This window comes from Monodelphis domestica, chromosome 6, assembly GCF_027887165.1.
Source record: "Monodelphis domestica isolate mMonDom1 chromosome 6, mMonDom1.pri, whole genome shotgun sequence".
Lineage (NCBI taxonomy): Eukaryota > Metazoa > Chordata > Mammalia > Didelphimorphia > Didelphidae > Monodelphis > Monodelphis domestica.
Window position 1 is genome coordinate 200,056,831 of NC_077232.1, and position 16,125 is coordinate 200,072,955.

The 16,125-nt window shown below is 33.9% G+C and overlaps 1 protein-coding gene across 4 annotated transcripts in view; it reads right to left on the bottom strand.

Annotated features, from left to right (window-relative positions):
- Positions 1–16,125, bottom strand: part of FSTL5 (follistatin like 5) — a 980,329-nt gene that overhangs the window by 675,346 nt on the left and 288,858 nt on the right. For all 4 annotated transcript variants that reach the window (XM_056802833.1, XM_056802834.1, XM_056802836.1 and 1 more), the window contains exon 4: positions 8,519–8,767. In XM_056802833.1, the coding sequence (XP_056658811.1) occupies positions 8,519–8,767 (249 nt within the window). The remainder of the gene's footprint in view (positions 1–8,518; positions 8,768–16,125) is intronic.

Below are 16,125 nucleotides of genomic sequence, written 5' to 3' on the forward strand. Positions count from 1 at the left end.
AGGGAAGACCCACATTCAAGTGTCCCTTCTGTCTATCTTTATAACCAAGGGCCTTCACCTTTTAAGGTCTTTGTTTTCTTGTCTGTATATTTAGGGTTAAATTAGATCAATTCTAAGGTTCTTTGCCATTCTTTGTCATTCTATATCCTGCCTCTGACAAATGTTGTGACCTTAAGCAAGTACTAATGCCCACAATTAACTATCTAGACTGAATTACAGAATTTACAGATTATCACATAGATCAAGGGAAGGAAATTCCACTTCAGTCATTCCTTCATAGGGATAAAGAACAAATAAAAAAATACAACAGATAGAGTTAGCATTCACTATATTTTTCTAGTAATACCCAATTGCTAATTATATACGCCAAGAATTTGTATTAATTGGATGAAAGTTGAAAACAATTGATAGTCAGTTGACATCACATCTTTTCAAAGAAAGTGACTGAGAAACTTAAGTGCACTAAAAAGTGATGCCCTTAGAAAATTGTCTCTACTTTAAAAGCCTTCAGACAGTTACAGAAACCTTGGAAATGTCATATTCAGCAGGAGAAAATATGACAAGGAAGAAATGAGGGAGAAATGCAAGGAAGTATGTTAGTAAGAGGTAATGAGTTATACAATATTTGAAGAGTCAACCTTAAGGTAAAGGACAATTGTTTTGACAAATAAAGTCTCCTCTGGTTGTTTCACTGTCACTATAGAATACTGCATTTAGATTTAATGAGGGATCCAGAAATCCCTAGCAACTCTGAAATAAGCATAATGCTTGAAATGCTTTCTTTACATTTGTAGCTCAGGAAAAAAAATTGCTCTGTGACAATTTACAATACAATAAATAGAACCCAAATATTTAAAATGCAAAGTCAATATCTTAATATCACATATGGAAAGGGGGAAACAAAAAGAAGATATAAAATATAATAATTCAATTTCAGTCTCTCTCTGTGGGGGACATGGTGATATTAATAAATTAGGAGATAATCATTTTAAAGAAAAGAGAGATGAAAATAAAACCCTAGTGCACTAAGAAAAAAATGTCCTGTGAAAAGAAATTCTGAGTCAGGCAGACTGCTGCATTTTACATAATATGGATTTCAAATGTCAAAACAACTCTAAAGAATAATAAAACCTCTCCCAAATCAGGTTAGTTTTCTCAAGTATCATCAGCTACTATCTTCCAGAATCAATTTTCTTCAGATTTGCCCTAAATATTTTGGATCAAGATGATCAGTTAGATGTAGAGCTTATTGCACTAGAAAGCATACTAGATTTATTATGTTTGGATGAAAATTGGGTAGGAATTCTGCCCCTCTGGTACAATTGTTAATTCAATTAACTTCTCTAATCCTCAGTTTCCACATCTGAAAAAATAGGAACAATGATGCCTATATTTTGTAGTATCTATATCACAAGACTTATTGGGGCTTTGGATAATATATTTAAACTTTAAAGTGTCATATTTAAATATATTCTATAATTATGCTGTCAAATCCATGGGATTATTAGATGTACCCCTTCCTCTACATAATGGTGAACATGGAACTTATGTAGAAGGGAGAAAAGTGGAATCTGCCCTAAATGGAATGATGTGAGTGGATTGAGAGAGAAGGTAGGCTTATTCAATTCTTAATTTGCTTCACTTTTCTCTACCAAGGACAATAATCTTCAGGCAGTAACTGAAGAAAAATTATAAAGAGTCTTTTAAAAACTAAGGTAAATGGCAGAATAGTTGCATCAAAGGATTCAAGCCACCAAGCCCAGATTTAGTACACATTTGGGCACTAGAGGATTTGCTTTATCATTATCATCAAGATTTGAAAAACTGAAAATGGAGAGAGACTGAAGATGTGTAAAAGATGGACCAATTTAAAGTGAGGGTGAGGAGGTAAAATGATCAGTCCAAACTCATGAACTCACTTTTTAATTCTTTAAAGAAATAATTTGAGAGCATCAGCATGGATTTATCATTCTCAAACATATCCCTTTTCCTACCTATTCTTCCAAAGTTAACATCCCTTCTTGAGAACCTTGCCTAATCACCTCATTTGGTAAGAACTTTTCCTCTCAAATGCCATGTGATACTTTATTTTGTACTTTTTAATGTCATTATCCCATGAGACTATATATTACAGTTATATTTACTGGTTACTTAAAATCTATTAGGTCATAAACTTATTGAGGATAATTGAAATCTAAAATTTATCTCACTATAAAGTGTTCTACACAAAGAAAGTGCTTAATAAATGTTTAACTAATTTGTTTCTTGGAATAAGGTAAAGCAGAGGAATAAGTGTGGGCTTTTTAACTAGAATGAGATATAATCTATGATTAATCTTTAGCCTCTAATAGTATATACATGATGTCAACAAATCAAGAAAGCCCTACATGGTAGCTGGGCATCTTGTAGAGAATGTATAGGAAAACACACATACACACACACAACAAGAGACACAGAAGATGTACTATTATTGCAAAGGATCATAGATTTCTCCCAAATATTGAGATACTCTTAAGTCACAATAAAATAATTTCATTTATTGGAATAAACTATATTTATTATAAATCAGATAAACATTCAATTGATTGCACATGATTTCCCCCAAAAAAGTCTTCTAGAAGTTAGGATTCAAATATGCATAGTCTTCATGCTTCAGGTTGCTGAATAAAGTCATGACCAATAACTTCTCATTCCTCATTTGGTAGAAAAATACTGCCTGTTTTCCAGATTTTTTTTTTCTACATACTCAACAGTTATAGCTACAGTAGGGTCTAATACAGCTGAAAGACTTTTTTTTTTCCAAACTCAACTAGAATCTTAGAAGGAAAAAAGTGACCTATTTGTTTGTTTTTCTCTAATTTTTGAGAAGGTACATTTTCAAAATCTGGCAATTACTGACATTTATCAAGGTATTAAAAATATTACCAAGGATCTCTTGACCAAAGTTTTTAAATGAATTTTTAGGAATTTAGCTAAAAGAACTTCTAACAAGCAAGTATGCTATCAAGCACTTTGCAATATGATTCTTTTCTAGACTAAACAGAGCAGATGAGCAGAGGTCTCATTCAGATGGCACATGCATTGTTTTAGCAATCATATTTCCCCAGTTGTTATTGTTTGTGATGTGCATTTAAACACACAGAACATTTGCTTTTATGAGAGTTTTATTCTCTACTCAGTAAATGGCAAGAGGGTTTCCATTCAATTGACTTTCTCATAAAAGGTTTAATTCTCTATTCATTTTGGCGGAGCTTATATGTTCAATTTCTTACTCCAGCTTATATCTCAACTCTGAGTAAGTAAATTATGTTTTGTATGACGGACTGACCCTGTGTCAGGAGGAGAAGAAATTGTGCTCGTTAGAACTGAGGACATGGCTGGCAGCAGTTTAGACAGTCCTTAAGAGAAAATGACTCTAGGGGCAAATCTGTCTCATAGGGGGAAAAAATGAATGGCTAAGCATTATATAGAAATTGAATCCTTTATATTATGCTAAGCACCATCTCTGAGTACATGGTGCCAACAAACACAGATGTTACCATATTCTGTCCTCTGTCTTATCCTGTTATTTCCTAATAAAAGAAGTATGAATAGTGGCATATTAGAAATTTTTTATGATGATGTGCTTTTCGTGTCTTCCAGATACAGTTCCAAAATCATTAATCCTTGGAGAAAATTCACATTAAACTCATTTCCCCATATTTATGATTCATCTAATATAATAATGTGTTGGAACCATTAATAGGGTGATAGGGATAAATGAGCACATGTGGCCAAAATTTCCTTGGCATGAGAATATGAATCTTTCAAAAATGGAAACTCAACTTAGTAAAATATGAATAATTTAGAAAGTTCACATGAACAAAACTGCAATGTATATTACTAGATTTCAATATAATTCTCCTTAAAATAATAATTTTTAATGTTCATAATATTCACATAGTAAATGTGTCCTGGATCTAAAGTAATTTACAAATATTATTGCATTTGACCCTCATAAAAACCCTGCGAAGTAGATTCTATTATTATTCTATTTTGCAAAAGAAGAAACTGAAACAAATAGAGGTTATGTGCCTTTCTTAGGGTCACATAGTTGATAAACATCCAAAGCAAAATTTGAACTTCCTTACTCCAGGTCTGGGCTCTATTCACTGTGCAACCTAGATAAGCATCTTCACTTAGGAGCTGTTACTAAATTAATGACTAAACAGATCAGTCCCCAACTCCGAAGGAATCAGCTCTGTGTTTAGTTTTATGAATCTCATTCATGCTTGGATTATTCAAAGATGGAGTTTGAATAAACTTGAATGGATCATGAAACTACAGTCAGCTACCTCAGAATTAAACCTCAAATCCCCCTAATATCTACAAATTACCCAAATTTAGTTGTCAGACCTTAGTGGAACAAGATACCAATGATGCCTATGAAAAGACAGGACTTTTATTTTTATGGATTTGGTCAGAATGAGGCTTGGGATTTCAGTAAAGTTGGGGTGCATGTGCCTTTTAGTAAGAAGGTGTCTATAGGATTTATAAATTATGCAGTAATCCCTTAGATCAACCTAGTTTTTTCCCCTCTGTAGTCTTATAATCATGACCCAAACTAGTTTAGCAACTTTTAGAACATCCTGATTTTCATGTTGGTCTGTCTATCTATCTATCTATCTATCTATCTATCTATCTATCTATCTATCTATCTATCTATCTGTCTGTTTATCTATTGATCTGTCTATCTATCCATCTATCTGTATTCAAGTCCTAGAAAATGACTAGATATACATTAATATATTCTAACCATGAAGATTTACTTTAAGTTTTAGAGTATAAAATTAGTAATGCATTTAAGTTAAGGGTTAAAATAGGGGTTTTTACAAAATAAGAGTGTATTTTTAATAATTTAAGTTTTAATGAGAATAAAGTAGATTTGTTAATTAATATTATCCCTTTAAGCCAGAGAAAAGAAAACTTCTAGCAGCTTTTAACAATTAACAATTTAGTTTAATTAAAATTGAGATAGTAAAAGAATACATTAAAGGAAGGAAAGACAGAAAAGAGGGAAGAGATTACTAATCTTATACCATATAAATATACCTATAATTCCTAATACTATCTCTAACTGTCTTCTGAACGCAGCTTCTTATTGTCTGGCAAACACCAGGCCCATCTAACCTATGCTATCTATAAATGATTCACTAACTACCTAACTCCCTAAAATAATAGACAACTTCCACTCACTCCTTCAATCAGTTTTCTATAGCAGCCCAAACTGTCAGTAGCCAACTGATAGCAGATCCGTGCCTAAAAGACAGACCTCCTGCTCTCTAGAGATCTCAAAGGCTAAAAGCCCTCTAAAGGCTAAAGCCAAAAGCTCTCTCATTAAGCTCAGGCCTGCCTTTATATTCCAGCAACTAAACACCAACCCACACTACCAGCAACCAACCCCCAACAACCAACTCATGACAAACTAAAGCCCAGCATCCAACTTCTCTGCAATTGCCAGCCTTAACTATTAGCAACTCCCTGACCAACTGTCAGCAACTCTTCTGTCAGCAACTGACAGGCTGCAACTGACACTTGCTCATCATGGGGCTCCCAGGTTCCTACTTCCTGTCACTAAGAGCTGGTTAATCCCTATACATATCTATGGTAAGAGGACTTCCAGGTCCCCTGTTAGATTAAAGAATTCCTTTTTACAATTATGACTCTCACTTCTTCCTCCTCATATATTTGATACAATTCTAATAGAGATAATCACTATCCTACTATTATTTTTGCTTGATTTTGGCAGATTATTTGGTTGTTGAATAACATGATAAACTTTCTTTATAGTAAAATAAAAGCAGTGTTATAACTGTGTCAAAGATTGGCCTCTTCTAGTATGGTATTGAGAGGGAGTGAAGCAAACTTCTTGGAACTCAAAATATAACAGAAAAAAATAAAAGTAAACAAATATATTTTCAAAGTAGTACATGACTATAATGGGCTAAATTAATACAATACAGAATTCAAAACTTTTGAGATGTACTAATCTATGAGAAATCATTCAGTTGGTAATGAATCAACATTTTACACTTTATATGAAGAGAAATAATTTTTAATGTATGTTAGTGTCGATGAATATACTTATTCAAAGGCAGAAAATATTCTAAAACATGGCAGCAGACATTCCCAAATCTATTTATTGGAAGAGAAATTGGTGAAGCAAAATACTACTCTTGTGGGTATACTTCTCCTTAACCATTAGGCCTCTGTAGCAATTCATAGAGAATGTCTACATTCTGAAAACCATTTGGCTGAAAAACAGGGCATTATGTCATTTGAATGATTTGTCTACAATATCCCACATGTGTAGAACCACAGATATATTTGTTGTCATCAGACAAATCTTCAGTATAAGCTTAGTATTCACAGTGAATACAATCAAAGCATGAAATCAAATACAGAGTTTTCATTATCCTTAAATATCAGGGAAATTATTACATTTCCACACCTTAAAATGCAAAAATAGGAAAACAGTGTTCTAACTAGCTTCCTGGAAAGAAAATGTTACTACAGTGTTTCACTGAATTGCAAACAAATCTATACAAAGAAATGTGAATTGAACTAGAATCTATCTTCACTCTACTAAATTAAGATATGATTTTTAAAGTAAAAATGTTTTCTGTTCCATATGTAAATAAGAATTCTCAAGGACTTGTAAATTTATTGAAGGTTAATATTAATTCATTAAAGACTTAATATCATTCCCATATTTTCAATTTCTTATGTGTCTGTTTGAGACTTGTAATTTCATCAGTGTAGAAAACTTCCAGTGTGGAAATTCTTACATCAATGAGAATCATCAATATTCATGTAACTTTAATCTTAAAGAGTTAACTGCTATGGTAGCATTGAGATTAAAGGATGGTCACATTATTTGTCAGAGGCAAGATTTGAATCTAGGCTGCCATTTCAAAAGCTATCCCCTACATCATGATTCCTTTCAAAAATGATGCCTTTCAAGCCTTATGTCTGCCCTACAATTGCAGCTATAAAGTATTGAATTAAAAACTGTGAATTCATTGATGTATTAACAATCCCAGAAACAGTATCCACCCATCAACTTCCTGGCACTAGCTTCTGTTAAAGAAAATGAATAAAAGAAAATGATTGCCAAATATATCAGGCTTCATAAAAATTTAAGTGGTATTATATTTAAGAATAAAAGTACTAAAATCTCATTTATCAGTTGGCCCCTTTAAAGTATGTTCCAGTAGGCATTAGAGGGTATGTTAGGGCCTATTCTCACCTCATGCAATTAGGTGATGATCCATGCCGCAAGATAGCTCAATGTATGAAGTGTTGAGGGGTGGGGGAACACAAACAAAGACGTCTGAGTAGATATTAATTTTTTCAATGTATTTATAGCATGATTTAAAAGTAGGAGATTGGTTCAGGAGACTTAAATATTAACTCAAATTCAGAACACACCAAAAAGTTTACTATATTTGTTCTTTCAATAAGCTCATGACCTCAAAGGCAGGAAAACTATCTCAAATGGTATACCCAAGCCAATAACAATGACAAAGCAATTTAAAGGTGGTCTTCCCTAAGTAAGAAATATCTTATTAATTGGTGGAAATCTTGTATCATACTTTTATGTTAGAGTAGTATAGTACAGAAGATAGTGCTGGCCCTTTGTATCCAAGAAAACCTTCTTAGACATACCTCTATTATATACTAGCAGTGTGACTCTCCAGTCACTTAGAACTAATCCCAGGCCAAAATTTAAAATGCAGATTAGTTATAAACCTCAGGAACAGAGAGTTTCCTTGTCATGAAATTCCCTACCAAATTTATTGAAATGAAATGGAATCCTATTAATGATACCACAAGTCAAGTCTTATCCCTTTTCTATTTCCATGAGCCCCTGTAGTTTTAATTTTTTTTTTGGCTTCCTTATGCTTTTACCTTCTGAAACGAGGTCAAAAGATAACATTACAGAAGAGTCAATTATTCCATTTGAAGTGGTTTTCTCTGGGTAGAATTGTTCTGCTGTTCTATCAATTGACCTTGAAAAATGAAAGTTGCCTTGAGTGGTTCATCAGATAGCATGTTATAGATAAATTAAATACTCAAAGCAAATATTGGCCATGAGTTTCTCATGTGGCCACCATTTTATTCCAATGAAATTATAAGCTTATAAAGAGCAAGCCAGAAGGGACTCCAGAAGCCATATAGTCCAACCTCCTCATTTTACAAATGAAGAAATTAAGTCCAATAGAGATTTCATGACTTTCCCAAAGTCCAAAAAATATAAAGACTTGGAGATGAGAGCTTAACCCTTGTTTTCTGAGTCCCCAATCAACACTACGTCCATCATGCCATGATGCTTCTGAATAGATATAGTGTTCTTCTACTTTCAGATTCAAATACCACTACATTTCCAACTTAGGTCTTTATGCCATCATTTTCTCTGACCATGCAAAAGATGAATGGAGTGATAAAAGAGTCAAGAGATTACTCTCTTGAAACTTACCTTTGAAGAAGCAATCTTCATTGTGAACAATGGTTATTTTCTGTTTTTTCAGGCAGGCAGCTCTGTGTACTTCACAGTGGTTTTCATAAAATTCTCCATCAGATCCACACACAGGCTTGTAGTGAGGCTTGCAGTGGTCCATGCAGGCACATTCAGCTTGCCCAGTTTCTCGACTAATAACACAATGCCTTCCCAAGCCACAGTACTTATTTTCACAGGATACAAGTGGACCATCCTGACTTAGATACCCTGGAGGAGAAATTTAAAAAATATATATAGAGAGACTATGTTTGCACAAATAAGTAATGGACTTTTCTCAAGATTAAACCATTCTTTATTTTATGAAAATCACCATAGGCCATGAATTAAGCAATATTCAGATTCTAGATAAATCAACCATTAAATAACTTATTTAGTCCAATGACCCTTCTTGTCATCCAATGTGGCATTTGTGATTCATACAATTAGGACAGCCTACCCCAACTGCCAGTCCAGAAGTGATAGATCTAAGTAGGATTCAAGGATGTTACTGGACTGGAAGAAAGCAACCATTACCATGTAAACAGTCATCTGAGCAGAGGAGAGACTAGAGGCAGATGTAAACAGAAGTCATCTCCCATAACCTCACACAGGCTGTGCTCTTTAAGAGAATTTAAATATATATACATATCATTAATACTATCTACTCACAAAGAAAATAAAGAGTTAATTTGTTTCCTTTTATAAAAATCTGATCTTAGAGACTTTAGAATTCTAGAATTTTTTGCTCAGAGAAGTTTCCTTAGACAGGTTTCAATCTTCCTTTATTTATTTTCTCTTATCTTTTTTTTGAGAAGATATAAAATGGAAATATAATTTTATTAGTATAGACTATTCCTCAAGAACACTTTCTCCCATTAGCAGGAATCCTTCCAAAATACTTATCAACAGCTCTTCTGCAACTTAGACTCTTAAGAAGTTGTCTGGTTTTTATGTAGCTGCGAATTTTCTTTCTCAGCATCCCACAACAGTATGTGTTAGAGATGAGACCAAAACCTAGTTTTCCTATTAACTAAGAGGATAACTCTCCACTATGCCATACTACTCTCCGAGTTTCTAGAATATACGAGTTCCAAATTTTTTCTTCTCAGAAAACAAAAGTACACTCATTTTCCTCTGTTCTAATTCAGCCAAAGACACTTACTAGCTATGTGACCCAGGGCAAGTCACATTACCCTGGTTACCTTTTAAAAATTTCCAGAAAACAAAGTACTTCTAGGCTATGAGATTTAATCCATTATCCTTTGTAACAGAAGTTTATCTCTGCAGTAATAACAATAATGAGAATAATAAGATCCTAAGAGAACTTGAACCTATATATTATGTTATATGCATTCCTTTCTTTGAATCTCAGAACTCAAGTTCTTTATCATCCCACCTCATGACCGCTGATACTTTTCCACTTTTTGGTTCTATAATTTATTTTTATTCAATCAACCAGCATTTATTACACACCTATTGGTTTCTGGCTCTGTGTTAGAGGCAGGTGATATAAGACAAATATGAAATAGTCCTTGCCCTTGAAGGATTTATTTTTTATAGAAGAAAAGAATATGTACAATAATAAAAATAACTAATGAATTTTCACGGTGCTTTTTGGTTTTCAATCACTTTCCATGTATTACATTTTTTGTTCCTTAATAATACTAGGTGGAAAGTGCTTTTATCATGAATTAAATGAGATGAATGAATTAAATAAGATTAAGTATTGGGGGGTATTCAAATCTCAATATTCCTGACTCTAAACCAAGCATTCTCAGCAGGACTTCCTAATGCCTTCTTCCACATAAGAATGTATGGGAATAAGCAAATAAAACATATATCAATGCCAAATATTCAGTTAAAATCATCAGAGGATTCCTGCTGATTATAACAAAACTATCACTACTATACTTACTAAATCATTCCAAGTTCTTCATAGGGGTCTAGTTCTATGTAATAGGGTATCTAGGTGACACAGCGGGTAGAGTGGCAGGGAAGGAATCTTTCTGAATTAAAATCTGACTTCATACACTTATTAGCTGTGTGACCCTGGGTAAATCACTTAATCCTGTTTGCCTCAGTTTCCTCATCTGTCAAATAAGCCAAAGAAGGAAAAGGAACACCACTACAGTATCTTTGCCAAGAAAACCCCACATGAAGAATGGGAAATTACTGAAATGACTGAACAATAATAAAACATTATATAATAGAAGATTTAGAAGTCTGAAATAAGATTATTTCTTTTTTCTAAGGCTCATTGATCTCTAAGTTCCCTTTAGAAATTTTAGCTATGATCCCATAAGCCAATACATCTTTTTTTCTTTTTGTAGATCAAATTTTAATAAAGCACTAGGAGCTATCTGGAAAGCACACGAAAAAGAAGAAATATCACCTTGCCAACAAAGATCCTTATAGTCAAAGCAATCGTTTTTGCAGTAGCTATATGTAGCTGTGAGATTTGAACTATAAGGAAAGTCAAGCACCACAGAATCAATGCTTTCATATTGTAGAGCTTAAAAAGACTTTTGAGGGCCCCTTTGGACAGCAAGGAGATCAAATCAGTCAATACATAAAGAAATTAATTCAGACTATTCACTGGAAGGTCAAGTACTGAAGCTGAAACTGAAGTATAAACACTTTAGCCAAATAATTAGAAGGCAGAACTCAGTGGAAAAGACCCTAATGTTGGCAAAGGGGATGGCGGAGGATTAGATGGATAGATAGCCATGGAAACAACTGACTTGAAATTGGAAACACTTCCAGGGCCAATACAGACTGTGCTATGAAAAACTGGACACAGCTAAATAACTAAGCAACATAAACAATAACAGAAATATCTTTAAAAAGAGAACTGAAAAATATGATTAAATATTGATGATAATTTTTTTACTTTAATTTAGTTTTTATTTGGATTTTTTAATCTTAACAATAAACTTCCAAATAAGTTTTCTGAAGTTCTATGATCCATATTGTCTCCCTCACTTCTCTGTCCCTCCCAATCTCCTGGAGTTGACAAGAAATTAAATCTGAGTTATACCTGTATTATCACACAATACATATTTAAATATTATTCATTTTTAATAGTGAATATTCTTATAAAACCAAAATCCCAAAACATTTATCCAAATAAGCAAGTGATAAATCCTATGTTTTCATATTGATGGCTAATTTAAAGAATTTTTAAAATACTACAATAAGTTTTGCATAAATTATATTATGATTATCCTGGATCTTTATTAAAGATTGGAACAGTATAGAATTTAAGACTTGACCTTTGCAGTGTGCATACCTATTCCCTCCTTAACTAAATGTCAAAAATTAGTTGGAATTTGACTTTAGTTGGACCTTTAAATTTTTAAACCACCATCCAAAGTCTTAAAGCTAGTGATTCAGTTAAGATGGTTGTATTAGGAAATTGGCCATTTTCTAGAAGTTAATGAACTGTTTAATACAATCCAGAAGCTGCATGTTGCATGTAACTGTGCTACAATTAAAAAAAAATTAATTAAGTCATATGTGATCCAAAAGGGGGCTCATATTATGTAAATGAATGGTTAGAACATGTCCTTTTTTGACAATAATTGCCCATGACTAATGATAACCCCTAGTTCTGGATGAGATTAAATCAATTTAATCTGATTATAACATCAAGGTATACTTTTAACTACATGCAGTCCTCTTACATACTAAATGAATTGCAATCATCAACAAACTTCCCTGTATAATTTAAGTTGCATAAAATTATTGATTTTTCACAGCAAATTGTATCATCCAAAATTCCATGTAACTATAGTTGCAGTTCTAGAATTTGAAAGCATTGCAATGATTTCTTGAGTAGATTTCAAGGAATAGTGACACCTGAAGCATTAAAACAAGAACAACAAAAGGATACTAATTCAGAAAAAAAATAGGCATGCTTTATTTTTAACATGATCTTTTGTCCCTTTGTGCCATAAGTGGAAGTCTCTATAACATAGTAGAATTCACAATAGCAGACACATAGCAAGCCTCTTGAATCAGATTGGTATCTACACAGTGTTATCACTTCAAGTTCTGCATATCCAAAATATTCCCAATAGTCTCTACTCCCAAACTCATCCTTTTTCTGAATTTCCTTATTTCTATTTGGACAACCATCATTGTTTTGATTTGTTTTTAAACCCTTACATTTAGTTTCTTACATTCAATACTGTGTATTGATTCCAAGATAGAAGAGTAGTAAGGGCTAGGCAATGAGGGTTAATTAACTTGCTCAGGGTAAGTATGTGAGATCAAATTTGAACCCAAGACCTCCCATCTGTCCTAGCTCTCAAACCACACTAAGGCACTTTAGCTTCCCCTACCACCATTCTTTCAATCAGTCAGATTTCCAGTCTGTCATCTGTTCCTCATCTGCAATATCCAATCAATTGCCATGACTTGGTTCTTTACTTTTCACAATACTTCTTGGCTCTGTTCCTTCTTCTCCACTAACACAAGCACCATTGTAATTTAGGCTCCTATCACTTCTTGCCTGCACTATTTCAAGAGTTTCCTAATTGGGCTTTTTTCCCCCCTCAACTTTCTTCCCTCTGTCATCCACTTGCTACATAGAAACCAAAACAATGTTCCTTAAGTGGAGATCTGACTTTTCCCTGTTCAACAAGCACTCCTTACTCCCTATGTCCTTCAGGAGCTCTTCAAAACTTGGCTCCCATGGCTTTTCTAGACTCAGTATAAATTACTGTCCTTCGTATTCTATAAATTCTAGTCCAACTGGCCTCCTCAGTCTCTTGCCTGTCTTCATACCTTCACTCAAGCTGACCCCATACATAGAAGTCATTCCTCCTTTATCTTTGCCTCTTAGCATCTTAGTATCTAGGAATTTTCTACAAAGCTCAGTATAAAGCCTTTTACTGATTCTCCCAGCTATTAGTACCTCCTCCCAAACATGCACTCCTGGACTAAATTACCTCATATTGTTTATGTGTGTGTGTGTGTGTATGTATGTATTTGCTTCTGCTTCTTTCCTGATATACCTATGAAGCAGACAACAGAGATACTGTGAAGAAGATGTAAATTAAAGCTGCTTTGAAAATGCTTAATATTTTAAAACTCACAAAAAAAACCCTATGTGGATACTGTCTATCAAGGCATATTAAACATAATCACCTATGTACATTGTAAACCTTGAAATTTCTCAGACTTGTGAATGCTAAAAAATTTCCCCATTGGACTGGGAACATTCCCCATTTTGATGAGAAAAGTCCTTGCTATGGGAAGGACCTCTACTCCACCTGTACTTAAGACTGCTTTAGGGGAGAAAACTCCTTGCTAAACAAAGAAAGTACTTGGACCCATGCTTATAATAAGGCAAGGAGTTCTTTGAGCCAGGCCTGTTTTTTAGAATTGATACAATGGGATGCTAGGTACCTAAAAGGGTCGGGCAAGTTTTCTCTTAATGAGATTAGTTGACTCAGCTGTGTTTTCATTGGTTCAGACTTACTGAGGAGATTTGACTTAGCAAGAATTCAGATGGGCAGTCCATTGGAAAATGTCTAGAGTGATTGATAGATGTAAGGACTTAGGGGAGGTGACATAGGAGAAAAACCCCTATATAAGAAAAAGCAGAATCTCTTGAGAGACAATCCTTTTGGAAAAATCCTTTTGGAGGATCTCTGATGAGGATTGCTTGGGAAGAATCTCTTGAGAGAGGCTCTGGAGAAGGGAAGCTCTTGGAAGACAATCTCTAAGGAGATCTTGCTGGAGCTCCTCTGAGGGGACTCTGTCCCTCTGGAGGCTCTGGAGAGAGGCCCTTTGGAACTCTCTCTGGTGAAGTCAGCTGAGATGGAGCTGGCCTGGTGTCACTAGAATCCTTGCTTAGACAGACCTTGTGGTGAGTGTTAAAAAACTGAATGACTGATCTCTCTCTCTTAAGACTCAGGTCTAGGCCATGTTGGCTTAAGGCCCTTCATACTTATTTCCTTTTTCTCTCTTTCTCTCTTTCTTTAATTCCACATTTGTATTAATTAAATTCTCTATAAACACAGTTGACTTGGGTAATTGAATAATTGGGAATATTTCCCTGGTGACCACCTTATATTTGATTTAAAAACCAAGACACTGTAGTGAAACATATTTCTGCGGTCAAATTTACTCACCCTCTCTTATATCTATCACAATTTATATCTTCCACTATTTTAATCACTACAGTTTAAGACCTCAACCATTTTAAATCTAACAACATATGCAACTTTGGAGGCAGCTAAGTGGCATGATAAATAGAGAGCCCAGCCTGGAGTCAGGAAAATTTAAGTTCAAATCTAGTCTCAGACAATTCCTAGCTGTGTGACCCTGGAAAGGCATTTTAACAATATTGGCCTCAGTTTTTCTCATCTGTAAAATGAGCTGGAAAAGAAAATGGCAAACCATTCTAGTATCTTTGCCAAGAAAATCCTAAATGAGATCACAAAGTGTTGGCGATGACTGAAATGACTTAAAACAAGAAGTGGTATTTACCCAGAAGAATATAAATTCTTTAAAGGCAGGGATTATTTCATTTTTCCTAGTCCATAAGCATTTTTTTAAACACCTACTATAAGACAGATATTGTGCTAACAGCTGGAGATAAAAAAAATATTAAAAAGAAAAAGAAAAGAAATGTCCTTACTCTTAAGAAGCTTATAGTCTAAAGTGGGAAGTAAATATGTGTGTAATAATTTACAAAACAAGTTACATACAGGATAAAATAGAAATAACCTACACAAAGAGAAAGGATAATAAGGAAAGATTTCTGGCAGAAGATGGGATTTTAGCTATGGCAAGAAGAAAGCCAGGGAAGGTAAGAGTTAGAAATGAAGAATGAGAAAATTCCAGACATTGGAGATAGTAAGTGAAAATTCAGTGAGAGTATTTATATTGGATCCTAGATTGAAGGAGAAGGCAAGGTATTGGGTTATAGTTAAACCTGTATCTAACCACAGTTCCTTTCACATGCTTATTTTTAATTGTTTAATTGAATTAAGTTGGTCTAAAGAAGACAGAAAGCACTAGGTCTAAATTTAAAACCTTTTTAGTTTAGTAGAATCTACCAAAACAAGACCTATACTTCCATATATTTTCTGAGGACCCAGGAGAAGAACTGTAATGAAAAATTACAGTGTCAGCAAATGCAAATCAGCAGTTGTTTGTTAGGCACTTTGTGCAAAGTACCTTTCTATACATTAGAGGAAATATTAAAAAATCAAACAAAAATAGATGAAACATCCTTAAGGAGTTTATAGTCTATTAAGAGAAATATATGCATAAACTATGAAGCAAAATAGCACCTCATTACCTACTTCCTTTTTTGAAAATTTTATTTAAATGGATGGTTTAGAATATTTTTCCATGGTAACAAGACTCATGTTCTTTCCCTCACCTTCTCCCATCACCCTCCTGTATATGACATGCACTTCCACTGGGTTTTACATGTGTCATTGATCAAGACCTATTTCCATATTATTAATATTTGCACTAGAGTGATCTTTTAGAGTCTACATCCTCAATCATATCCCCATTGACCCATGTGATCAAGTAGTCATTAACTACTTCTGAGGTACAGACAA